Below are 13,875 nucleotides of genomic sequence, written 5' to 3'. Positions count from 1 at the left end.
CGATATCATCATTCAAAGATTTACATGATTTTTTGGTGAACATTAATTGAGTTTTAATTTTTACGAAAAAAAATTATTAACACTTTTATCACAATCACAACGTTATCTCGGGTTTTATTTGAGTTGACGTGGGTATCGTCTTTTGTATGGTGGGTATATCTATGCCGTATGGTGGTTCCGGTGTCAGGGATTTTTACTGAATATACTATTTGGTTTTAGTATTTATAAAATATTACAGTGAATTTACATTACAAACCTCCAACTTTCGACGTGAGTCGTGAGTGATATAGTTTTATTGTTCAAAATTCCTCATCATAATAAATGTGATTCTAGTCTGTCTACCTATGATCTAATATTACAATGCAGTGTTTTGCGTTAACCATTAGATAAGTCTCTTAGTGTAAATCATCCTTGTCAGTCGTTGCCAAAATGTTTGAATACACGTCCTTGTTGGTCTTCACTCTATTCTACATGATCGTTTCGGCTTGTTTTCTACTCAGAACTACTGAGTTTGTGTCGAATGGTCTTACCGTCGAGAGTCTGTTTGACATGGTGATAGACAAAGAATATAACAATTTCATATTGCATCACATCAAGCGAACATCATACAGTATCGTTGTACATTCGAGCCTGCCATTCGGTTGGTATAATACTTAAGTTATATTATATCCAATACATTATAAAAAAACATATTCATAAATATGTGTATAATTTTTCATCTAAATGTGTGCATTTTTTTCAGTTTATTTACTAGGCACACTGCTAGTCAATGACAATGAAAAAGCATTTGTGAGTGTCTACTTTTATGAGTTGATTCTTTTGTCATTGTTGCCCATCGGGTATAGCGTTTCAGTAATGTTCAAATGGAAATCAAATAATTGGGCCAATCATCCATTATCAATTATTTTGAGTCGATACAATTCTGTTGATTGGACACTTATAGCTCAGAACATTTCAACCGAATATCAATGGTATGCTTAACTATATTCTATACTATATAAATTAACATATATATATATATATATAAATATCCCGGTTAAGTGCCTACTTAAAATGTATTTAATATTTGTTTTAAATAATATTCTTTTTGTGATTTATATTTTGTGTTGAAGTCTTCAAAAATTGACGTTGGCCTATGGTACAATAAATAGAACAGTTGTTACTGAAAACTGGATAATATCGATAAAACCTTATATGGTTTATGTTTCCAAGAAATCAGAAAGTTCTTTCTTAGTGTACAGTTCAGATAACCATAATTCTACACCTGATGGCACTCCAGGTAGTATACAGTTCATCAACATTCAAGTGATACCAATTCGTTCTCAAATTAAATGGTTTATTGTTAGGTAATTCAAATGATTAATTAATTTTAATATTTTTCTTTAAAACTCATAAGTACACTTGTGATGATTCTTTAAACAGAATAAGGTCTGAAGACTTTAAGACACTAGAAGAACATATTGGCCATCCTATACAGATTGCAGATAATGTCAAGTTACAGCGCTCAAGAACTGAACGATTCATTGAAGTATTTCGTGATCAAGTTTCCCAAAATCCAGTATATAATGGTTACAGTTCAGCAGAAGTATGTTTCATACAATAAATTATACTAGATGACATTTTTTTTTTCTTATAATTTATTACTGACCTATACATTTAGGCCCACCACTAGCCGGCTGGGGAGCCAAAATAGTGGTAGGGGCTACGCCCCGGGTTGATCCACTGACATCAACTAAAAACCTAGTCAGTACCACGGGAGAGGGGAGCCCCACCGCGCACAGATTCGGCTAGCCGGGGCTGTGTGTGGTGCCCCTCAAGGTTGAGGAGCCTACCTCGGCTGAAACGTCCTAGCTCCACCTCCGCCCGTAAGTAGCGCCCAGCGCTAAGGCACGGACGGACGGCGGTAGGCGAGAGCCACAAAACCCGGAGACTCCTGACCTATACATTTATTAAATATTTAATCTAGGCATTTAAATCATGAATAACCAAATTGTGCATTATATTTTAGATATGTGATATTCATTAGAGATGTTCTGAGTAGAAAATCTGGTATTACACCGGGTACCGAGTACTGGCCGAGTAAAATTTGTTGTACTAACTGGGTATCGAGTATAGGCCGAGTAGAAATGTAAATACAAAATGGGTATTATACTACTATCAAAGTACCAAGTATCAACTATATAAACATTAGACAGTAAACACGAGATTTATTTTTGTGATTCGTAGAACAAAAACATGATTTGTTTATAATCAACTGGCTATTGTAAATAGGTTTAGTTATTCCAATATGTACCGAAATAAATTATAATTTATTACCCTAGAATTTTAGACTTTTCCCGTTATATTAATTGGTATGCATATATTTATAAATAGATTAGCGTTTGCCATTGGATATGAGTCAACTAAAAATCGAGTATTTCGCCGGGTACTGAGTAAAGGCCGGGTAAAAATGTAGGTATTACGCTGGATACCGATTAAGAGCTGAGTCTTAAATATGATATCGAGTAATTTCCGGGTACCCGGAACATCTCTAATTTTAATTACTTATATTTTCCTAAAAATATAAAACATGTTAAATATATAAATGTAAAACATTTTATCAGGGTTAGAATATTTAGTATTTATAAGTCTGTTTTTCAGTTTTCAACTTACAATATTTCTATAATCACATTATACTTAGGTACAATTTTTATAAAAATTTTATATTTTTAAAGATTAAAAAAATTGAAATAACTTGACCATTCTGTAGAAAAGTTTGCAGACTTTATTTGTAAATCTATTTTAGTTTTAAGTGATTTAAATTTTAGGTAATAAAAATCTACTCATAATTAATTTCAACTAATACTAAGTTGTAAATGGTAGTAGTTTACTATTTGGTGCTTGATCAAATAATATATTAAAATTAAATAAGAGATTTTATTAATGTAATATTATTATTAGTTAGAAGACGATGTATGTGCTGGTTGCTTGGTGAATCCTCCAGATGTTAAACTTACCAAATGTTGTGAAGATAGCAATGACATAGTAAATTGTACTTCGTGTCAATGCAGACCTATGTGGTGTGTTGATTGCATGGCTAAATGGTAAAAAAAATTCTTATATTATGGAATAACAATTGTTATTATCTTGTTACTCATGTTGTTGTATGGTAAAAATTAAAATTAATATTGATTTTAGGTATGAATCAAGGCAACCTCAAAACGACACAACTATATGGTTATCATCAAAATGTACCTGTCCACTTTGTCGTCAAATGTTCTGTATCCTTGATGTCTGTCCATTGGAAAATTCTGATTTAGCTAAGACTAATTAAGTATTGGTTGGTTTGACAATACTACTACTGTGATAATGTATGTAATACAAAAAGTAACTTTTAAATTTTAAATTTTTTGTAATCTTAAATATTTAATTTGTTATGTTAAGATTTAAAACTGTGTTAAGAATTTTATTTTTTCTTGTAACTAATAACTAAATAAAATGTTATAATTTTAAATAAAATGTAATATACCTATTAATATATTATTAACCAATAAAAGATGTTACACTAAAATTAAAATATAATACAATGCTTCAAGTTGTAACACTTACCAATAAATTAGCATCATCTCATTGGTACAATTAATAAACCGTCATTACATGGGATGTTTGAGGTCCACGAGTAGGATATTATGTAGGGTTATGAAATGAAGATCGTGAACAATATCATTCTCAGTCTGTTGAACTGGGAGATTAGTAATTATGGATCATGTAACATTTTAATTCCTAGTCTATGTTTTAATTTGGTGTTTAGTTTCAAACATGTCATGTCTAAATCATTAAGCTAATATTTCTAAAAGTGCTAATTTAAAGCTAGGGAGTGCTACTTGTGCTAATGTTCTAGCTAAACTGATTTTAATAAATAATACTTAATTTTGAGAAAATTGAGTAGGTAATTCTATAACCATTCATATTTGTTTTGTTTATTTTAGTTTTAATTCTCTGCATTTAATAGAAGTTGAAATTTTAAGAAAAAATAAAATTATAAATGAACAAACATTTGCAAAAATGTAAAAACTACCAAGAATCTTTAATTTAATAATATAATTGTTGGTTTGGGAGTACCTCTATAGTCTATACAGTGTTTCTTATAACTTAGTAAGTATTAATTGAGGATAATAAATTATAAACTAAAATATTTCATGATTTGAATAACTTAGAGAATTCATTTAAGAATATATTATTCAAAGAAGGGGTCAGATTACTGCTCTTTCTAACATAGGCGCAACTAGATCAATAAAATGTGGGGTGCTATATTATTTTATATTTTAAAAACCCTAAAACTGAAGGTATTTTACTATAATAATAATAATAATGTCAGTGTTGACAATTACAACAATAATAATAGTTAGACCTAATAGATGCTAAACTAGAACTTGGGGGTGCTAAAGACCTTTTTGCACCCGCCTAGTTACGCCAATGGTTTCTAAAATAAAAATAATAAAATGATTCAGGTGCATATGTAGCGTTGTTTTCAATTACTCATTAAATTTGAAACAATTCTTCAGCTTATAGAATCATAATAATGTAAAAGTTAGGTACTTCACCAATATAAATAAAAAATTATAATATTCTGACTTGTTTAAAGTATTCTAAAAGGTTTGTTAACCACAACAAGTGTATGTTCTTATAAGTCTTAACATTTTCCATTATATCACTGAAATTTAATTTCAGAAGAAATAAATCTCCCATTATGTTCTATTCCTCTTAAATAAGTACATAATTAATTTATAACACTCGATAACTATTTATTTTGTATTAATTCATTTATTTAATAGTTTTTACATGATGACAACGTGTTCTTACACTGATGATATATATATGAAAAACATAGGTTAGGTACAAAACTGGTACAATAGTAATCTAATGTTCCCATCATGGAACAGAAACACTACAGTTCCTCCGAACTAAATTTTTAAAGAATACAATTATTACAATATAACTGAACTAATAAAATATAACTAACAATTCCTTCCTTAAGATACATTAGTAAAATAATAAGATATATAAATAAAAATATTTACTACAACTCAAATAATACGCAATATATAAATATACTTATATTTAACATTACAAATTAAGTTTAAGTGGTGGACGTATTACTCGCTTAGGTCTCTTAGTACCTTCACCATCATCCTTATCCTGAGTTTGATCACTCTCCCCTTGAACATCATTTCCAAACAGTTTAGCTCCTTCCAAACCTTCCTCAATAATATCTTTTTCCTCAACATTAAAGCTCTGTCTGCATTAACATTTTTTTCTACATTTAACCCACAATCTATTATTTGATTAATATGCCTCTTCCAATCTCTGCCATCACCTAATCTTATATCATAAGTGACCGGAGATAATTTTTGTGTTATAATTGCTTTTACCCATTCATCACCTCCAGTATAATTTCTACACATTACTACATCACCAACACAAAACTCTTTATTCCTATTTCCTCTGTAACAATTTTTATTTTCCAACATTCTATTTTCATAATTAGATTTAGCAAAAAGAGTTAACCTGCCATACGATGTAATAAAGAACACCCAATGTGCAATTGAGCCGGACTAAACCCAGTCGAACAGTGCTTAGTGCTGTTATAAGACAATATAAATTTCAACACAGCCGTATCAATACTATTGTTGTCGTTATTACTTGAAATTACTTTTTTCAAATAATTTTTAAATGTCCTAACCATATTTTCTGCTGCACCATTAGTTGACGGATTATATGGAGCAGTTTTTATGTGAAAAACACCATAGTTCTTAAGAAATCTTTCAAACTCAACAGAACACAGTGACGGACCATTATCAGATACCAATTTTGCAGGTATACCCCATGTCGCAAAATACTCCCTTAATACCATAATAGTAGAATTAGATGTTATATTCAACATTCTTCTCACAAAAACCCACTTTGAATATGCATCTAAGATTACTATGAACATCATACCCCTAACAGGTCCTAGAAAATCTAAATGAAGTCTTTGAGGTGGCCCTTCAGGCCAAGGCCAATTATGTAACACACTCCTAGGTGGATTTTCACTATGAATTAAGCAATCTTTACACTCTTTAGTAATGCGTTCAATTTCTAAATCAATACCTGGCCACCATATATATGATCTTGCCAAGGCTTTCATTTTTACTGTCCCCATGTGTGTACTATGCAATTCTTGTAACAACTGTTCCCTGTACTTTGGAGGAATAATTAATCTGTGTCCCCACATTAAACATCCCTGCTCAATAGAAAGTTCTAGTCTCCTATGGTAATAAGGCTTAAGATCTATTGAGACATCCTTAATGTTATTAGACCAATTTCCAGTAAACACCTTGATAAACACATAACGTAAAATTACATATTTTTTTATTTCATTACAAATATCTGAATCCCCAATAGACTTAATATTTGTAGTCACCATATTAATGAAAAAATTATCACACACAATATTGCTACTCCCAACCACACTTAAAGGCAATCTCAATAATGCATCAGCATTACCATTCTCCACACCACTAAAAAATTCTATTTTGTATGTATAACCGGATAAAAATATAGCATAATGCTGTAATCTGTGTGCCGACATCAGAGGAATTCCCTTTTTATCCCCAAATATACTAACTAAGGGTTTGTGCTCAGTCCTCAACACAAACTCCCTACCATACACAAACTGATGGAAATATTTCACAGCAAAAACTAAAGCAAGAGCCTCAAGTTCAATTTGTGCATAATTTTTTTCAGACTCACTCAATGTCCTAGACACAAAAGCAATAGGCTTCTCTGAACCATCTGGCATTTTATGTGAAAGTACAGCTCCCTACCCAAAAGGACTAGCTTCACTAGCTACTATTAGTTCCAAATTAGGATTGTAATGCACCAAAACCTTATTGGATAAAATAGACTCCTTAATCTTAATAAATGCTTTACTCTGATTTGCATTCCACACAAATTTAGTATTATTCTTTAACAACGCATATAATGGACCAGCAATTGTAGACATATTTCCTACTAACTTCCCATAATAATTTACCAAACCCAAAAATGCCTTCACATCCTGGGTACACTTAGGTATTGCCACATTATTAATTGCTTTAATTCTTTCATCCGGTATGTGAAGACCATCTCTATCCACCTCGTGACCTAAAAAAGTAACATAATCACTAAAAAATTTACATTTTTCTTTCTTAACCATTAACCCAGCCACAGAAAGTTTATCTAAAACACTATACAATCTCTCACTCAGTTCTTTTTCATCACATCCGGCTACCACAATATCATCAAAAAAAACCACACAGTTCCTGGTATATCACTTAATAACCTATCCATTTCTCTCTGCAATAAACCTAGAGTTGAAGCTATACCATATGGTGACCGATTAAACATGAACAAACCTTTATGAGTAGATATAGTTGTTACTTTTTTACTCTCCTCACTCAGTAACAACTGCTGATATGCCTGGCATAAATCTAACAAACAAAATTTTGCAGCACCTTGAAAAACATTCATTAAATCAGCTACTCTTGGAATAGGATACCTGTCTATTTCCAAATACTTGTTAAGAGTAACCTTATAATCTCCACATAATCTTATCGACCCATCACTTTTAATTACAGGAACTATAGGTGTACCCCAATCAGAAGACTACAGGGATTAATAACTTAGTGTCGACCAATCTATCAATCCCATCTTCGTCGCCATTGTTGTATTCCTCTTAAATGAGTACATAATTAATTTATAACACTCGATAACTATTTGTATTAATTCATTTATTTAATAGTTTTTACATGATGACAATGTGTTCTTACACTGATGATATATATATATGAAAAACATAGGTTAGGTACAAAACTGGTACAATAGTAATCTAATGTTCCCAATGTTCCCATCATGGAACAGAAACACTACACATTAGAAGATTGATATTTTACAGAAAAGCATACATTTCCCATAAAAACATGTCGATTCTTATGAAATCTATGATTTTTCCCATTAGAGGATTTATATTTCCTAAAAAATAATAATTTTAACAATCCTCGACATTTTTCATTAAACTTGTACATTTCAAATAGAATAATTTACACTTACAATAAATTACATCCATGAAATCCTTGACGTATCCCATAAAAAATATGCGAAATCTCATAAAAGTATTGATACTTCTGATTAAAGTCTTGAAATTTCCCATTAGATGCAAGATATATCCTAGAAAAGCTGAATCTCCAATATAAGATAATAATATTAGATAATCTATACTAATATATAAAGCTGTAGGCCTGTAGAGTTTGTGTGTTTGAACGCGCTAATCTCAGAAACTATTGGTTCGAATTGAAAAATTATTTTTTTGTTGGATAGTCTCTTCATCGAGGAAGGCTATAGGCTACATAACATCACGCTACGAACAATTAACAGAAGTGCTGAAACAGGGTTTTTGAGATTTACGATGGAAATATTTGTTTATAAATGGTTGCTATTGGTTAGTTCGTCAGCATATTACAATGTTACTATGATATATTTATTATATTTCATATTTTCATGATTGGGTATTAGGTCAAATTTTAATTTGAATGGGTATTAGGTCCATTAGTTGTTAATAAATAAATAAATAAATAAATATATTGATACATAAAATATAATAACAAGATTATAGATAGAATTATAAATATAATTATACTTATAAGTTATATTTAATCTGCAACTTATTTACTAAAATTATAAATAATCGATTATAATTATACAATTGTTTAAAATGTAGATATTTAATTATTATGAATTATAATAAACACCAATAATCAAAATCGATTTTGAGGAAAACCTTTTTCCTCGTTTTTCCTTAATTTTTATGTGATTTTTCCCTGCACTTTTGAAAACTATTGGAAATTTTAAATTTTGACCTCCTAATGCTCCAACGATATTCACTTTCCCATCGAACAAGATACTGAAGTTGATAATCCAATCATTATTTCGACTACTTATCGTGTACACAGACACAACAATTTATTTAAATGAAATGGGCACCAATCAAAACCTTTAATATTTTATTATTTCAAATGTGTTAAAGTCACCACGGCTCATTATTAAATCGCAGTTGCGATTCCCCAATTTAATTAATTATTATCATGCGTAAGCACAAAGTTTATATATTATAAAACATGTAAAGAGTTTTTTCTTCTTGTTAAATTATTATTCAAATAAAATGGGCACAAATCAAAACGCTTTAATATTTTATTATTTCAAATGTGTGAAAGTCACCACGGCTCATTATTAAATCACACCACAGCTCATTATTAAATCGCACCACGGCTCATTATTAAATCTCAGTTGTGATTCACCAACCTAATTAATTATGATCATGCGTAAGCACAAAGTTTATTACTATAAACTATGTAAAGAGTTTTTAATCCTGTTAAATTAAATACAATTGGCGCAAATCAAAAGGGTTGTTGACCAGTTGCCCGATTATTATCGGTGTTTTAAAAATATACCAGTTGCCCTCAACCAAATATACTAGTTGACCCAAACCGAATGTACCAGTTGCCTTTACATGTTAATAATATATACATGATTACAATATATAGCACGTAAAATAGGGGAGGTAAATTTACAAATAATAAATAAAACTATGTATAAAAATAAAGTAAAATAGTATAAAATGATATATTATACAAATAATATGGATAAAATGAAAATTGTAATAATAATAATAGCCTACTGGGTGCAAAGCGAGATGAGGTGCAGATTTCATCTAACTCAGAGTGATGACATGGTGGAAACGCATACAATTAGGACTAAATGGATCCAAATTCAGAAATTGGAAAATGGCTTCACTTAATTTTCGGTCATTATAATTATATCATCCAATTTCTGAATTTGGATCCATATAATCCGGTTTTAATCCTAATTGTATGCGTTTCCACAAAGTCATCACTCTGAGTTAGATGAAATCTGCACCTCATCTCGCTTTGCACCAAGTAGGCTATTATTATTATTACAATTTTCATTTTATCCATATTATTTGTATAATATATCATTATATATATTATTACAAAAATCAAAATTTTATTTTATCATTTTATACTATTTTACTTTATTTTTACTTTATTTTTATACATAATTTTATTTATTATTGGTAAATTTACCTCCCCTATTTTACGGGCTATATATTGTAATCGTATATATATTAACATGTAAGGGCAACTGGTACATTTGGTTGAGGGCAAGTGGTATATTTGTAAAACACCGATAATATAGTTGGAGGGGGGGGGGTGAGGCAACTGGTCAACAACCCTTTTGATTTGCGCCCATTTTATTTAAATAATAATTTAACAAGATTAAAAACTCTTTTCATATTTTATAATAATAAACTTTGTGCTTACGCATGATCATTATTAATTAGGTTGGCGAATCACAACTGAGATTGAATAATGAGCCGTGGTGCGATTTAATAATGATCCCTGGTGACTTTCATACATTTGAAATAATAAAATATTAAAGGTTTTGATTGGTACCGATTTTATTTAAATAATAATTTAACAAGAAGAAAAACTCTTTACATATTTTATAATATATAAACTTTGTGCTTACGAATGATAATAATTAATTAAATTGGTGAATCGCAATTGCGATTTAATAATGAGCCGCGGTGACTCACACATTTGAAAAAATAAAATACTAAAGCCTTTTGATTTGTGCCCATTATAATAATTTAACAAGAAGAAAAAACTCTTCAGTTTGAACGCAAATGCGTCTAGAAAAATATAATGGTAAAATACCCTTGCACACGTTGGCTAACAAAACGAACAAGACAAACGTATATAAATATAATAATATAGAAACAACTATATTATAATAATTTAGTCTTTTATGGACCTAAAAATAAGAAAAACGCTTCAAACAAATAAGGAATTGCTTAAGGAGGTTTGAAAAAACAAGAATTATAACCTTAATTGAACATAGTAAATAAATGAATATGAATTATTGGGTTAATGATGATAATATGTTAATAATGATCGAAAAATACTAGCATATAAATTACCGAATACGGTTAAATTATAAAATATTATGTTTGGCTTGATGACGGTGCGCCAGAAATACGAAGACTAATATTTTAACCCTTGGTCCTACAACCATGATATTATATTATAAATGTACTTATTTCGCGTAACGACCAACTTTTAACTCGTCGCAATTGTCCACATTTCGACACACCAATGACTCTAAACTTGAAGATTTGACCAAGTCAAAAAATTCGACCCCACCGAACGTGTCCGGTGCCCACATGTGTTTGGTGGTGAGACTATTTGTCAATATTGCGTTAACGATAAAGCTGTTAGACAGGACTTTGGCCGTGGGTAGAACTCCGGAACTGGATTTTTCCGTCAACACGCCGGTTAACAACTCTACTTTCTCTACGGTACTATACAATTTTTCCAATTCAATTGCGGTTTCGACGTTGCCGGTCAGATCGAAAAAGCTGTTATAAGCAGGCAGCCCTAACCGTCTTCTGTAGTTATTGAAACCCTGTAAACATTGTTCTCTCGAGAGCGTCATTAGTGTCTTGGTAAGCTGTCCAGTCAAGGAGCCGTCATCGTGGGCCGTGGCCATGCGCATCTTTGAACTCATCATTAATTGCAGGGCGTCTTTTAAACCAGCTTCCGAAACTTGACTAAAAGTATAGTAAAATCGAATCGTATACACGTATATAATGATATGATAATATGTGAATGTTGTTGAAATCGCTTTTTTTTCTTAAACTATAGTTCTCCGGGGACTAGAACCGTTTCCCACATGTTTAGTTTCACTTCCCTAGCGTACCTCTATAGTTTCTGGTCACCATCTAGGGTTGTATAATACGGGTATCTATACTAGTTGGTGATTATAATTCATAATATCATAGTTTGAAGCGTATTATATTTTTATAAATCATAACGCATTCTTTAAAAAAACATATTATATTTATCATTAGTTGAACGATGTGGCTATATATTATGCAGGTACAACAGACGTACAGTACCCACGAATAAAAAGATATTGCGTAGGATCTCAAGTTTAGTCGATTTAGAGCGTCTATAATATGCTTGTCATTATTTAATTAAATGCGTCTTATGGGGATTGAAGGCGGTGATTTGATAAGAGGTCGCGTACAGACAATTCGATGTCTTATACTCGTTACGCAGTGTGGTTGTGTGCGAAGTAAATGATCATTAGTGTGCGTAGATACGTTCGGAATCCATCGTTTGCCACTCTCGCACGCACACGCAAATGTCAATAAATCGAGAAAAACGAAATATATTCTTCTATGCATCACCTATAAAAACTACCAAAGGCGGTAGTAAATTGAACATACTTCCTGAAGTTTGATTGTAATTTCGAAAAAAAGAGTTAAATTCGTAAGCTCCTAGACTACGCTTTGTTGGAACCACTTTTTTGATATAAAACCCAAAAAGTCCAAAATAAATATAAATGTAATGCAATTATTTCATGAGATTTTTTAAAAAAATGTCCAAATTTTATGGTACTTTAAAATTGAAAATTGAAAATCGACTTCCTAGAAAGCCTAGTTATTTTGCCAAAGAATTCATACATATTATATCAAAAATTAAAATCAGACATTCGGAAGTATGTGTAATTTACCATCGCTTATTGGTCTAAAACGTACGAAAAATACGTGACATGCGATCCCCTTAAGGATGTAAGTGCTGGTTTTTCCAATTTTTCGCAGTTTAATAAAAATTAAAAATTATATATTTTAGTCACTATTTTAATAATTATAATATCAGCAAAATTTACTTCACGGGAAAAAATCTCACGCATAATTGATACGTCGAAATTTGATAGTTTGCTTTTTATCTGAAAGATAATTTTATCTGGGATCAAATCCCGAATTTTTATTTTACTTTAAACATTGCTGGACAAACACGTTTGAAAAATAACAAATATTGTGCATTATTCAAATGCTTATTTTAGCTTCTATAATAATATTACAGTTTTGAAAATCGGGATTTGATCGGAAATCCAAAATGTTTTCTTCTTTTAAATAATAAACAAAATATTAACGAAATCCAAACAGGGAGGGACAGTTTTGCTCATAAGATATGTTTTTGTATACCAAAAAATGCATCAGTACCGAAGTTCTATAAATTTAAATCATTAACTACCGTGTTTTGGTACATGCAAATAGCTTTTTATACACTATACTGTATACGGTATACCCCTGTTCGGGCTGCTCTGTAAATCACTGATCTAACATAATATTCGTAAGGGCCAAAATGTAAAGTGGACGTTTCTTAAGTTATTATTGATGTATCCATAAAAAGTCTCAGACTGACCTGGTGTTACTGTAGGATATCAAATTCGTTGAATTGTATTGAAATTTTTCCGGCAGATTTGATACAGCCATCATAAAGTAGACTTCAATAGGTTTTCCGGAACCACGGATGTTTTCCATTTGACGGTCGTACATTTCCGGTCTTAGTTCCAAATTTAGGATTTCGGTCATCATTATGTTCATCATTTGACCGGTTACAATATTCCTGGCCTTGGTATACAGCTCTTCGTGTGTCCACAATGGCCATTTCTGTGACAACTCGTCGCACAATCGGTTGTGTTCACGTGCCCAGAGGGTCGACAGTACGTGAAGCATTGTGCTCATGTTCAACATCTCGGCCCGTTTGAATATCCGGGCGATCATTCTGCTGAGCTGTTTCGCAAATCGTCCATGTTATTAATTGAAATCATTGTAAGACACAACATTTTTGAAGAAATAGTATTTATTATCGTTACTTTTTTTTTAAATTTATTTACTTTCATGAACGACGGCATACAAAAAATATTTTTACCGAGCATTTCGATGTA

At 31.0% G+C, this 13,875-nt stretch overlaps 2 protein-coding genes across 2 annotated transcripts; one reads left to right on the top strand and one right to left on the bottom strand.

The window, feature by feature from the left end:
• The first annotated feature begins 116 nt into the window (after positions 1-116).
• LOC132952004 (E3 ubiquitin-protein ligase TM129) lies at positions 117-3,570 on the top strand. The gene is made up of 6 exons (XM_061024108.1): positions 117-640; positions 743-971; positions 1,113-1,346; positions 1,423-1,585; positions 2,941-3,083; positions 3,178-3,570. The coding sequence occupies exons 1-6, from the start codon at positions 430-432 to the stop codon at positions 3,311-3,313; spliced, it is 1,116 nt and encodes a 371-aa protein (XP_060880091.1). The 5' UTR covers positions 117-429; the 3' UTR covers positions 3,314-3,570.
• Positions 3,571-5,542: 1,972 nt separating this feature from the next.
• LOC132952497 (uncharacterized protein K02A2.6-like) lies at positions 5,543-6,820 on the bottom strand. Its single transcript, XM_061024800.1, has one exon. It carries the CDS (start codon positions 6,818-6,820, stop codon positions 5,543-5,545), a length of 1,278 nt encoding a protein of 425 aa, XP_060880783.1.
• Positions 6,821-13,875: the final 7,055 nt, after the last annotated feature.

This window comes from Metopolophium dirhodum, chromosome 9 (assembly GCF_019925205.1).
Source record: "Metopolophium dirhodum isolate CAU chromosome 9, ASM1992520v1, whole genome shotgun sequence".
NCBI classification, from domain to species: domain Eukaryota; kingdom Metazoa; phylum Arthropoda; class Insecta; order Hemiptera; family Aphididae; genus Metopolophium; species Metopolophium dirhodum.
This window is presented reverse-complemented; position numbering and strand designations above follow the sequence as displayed.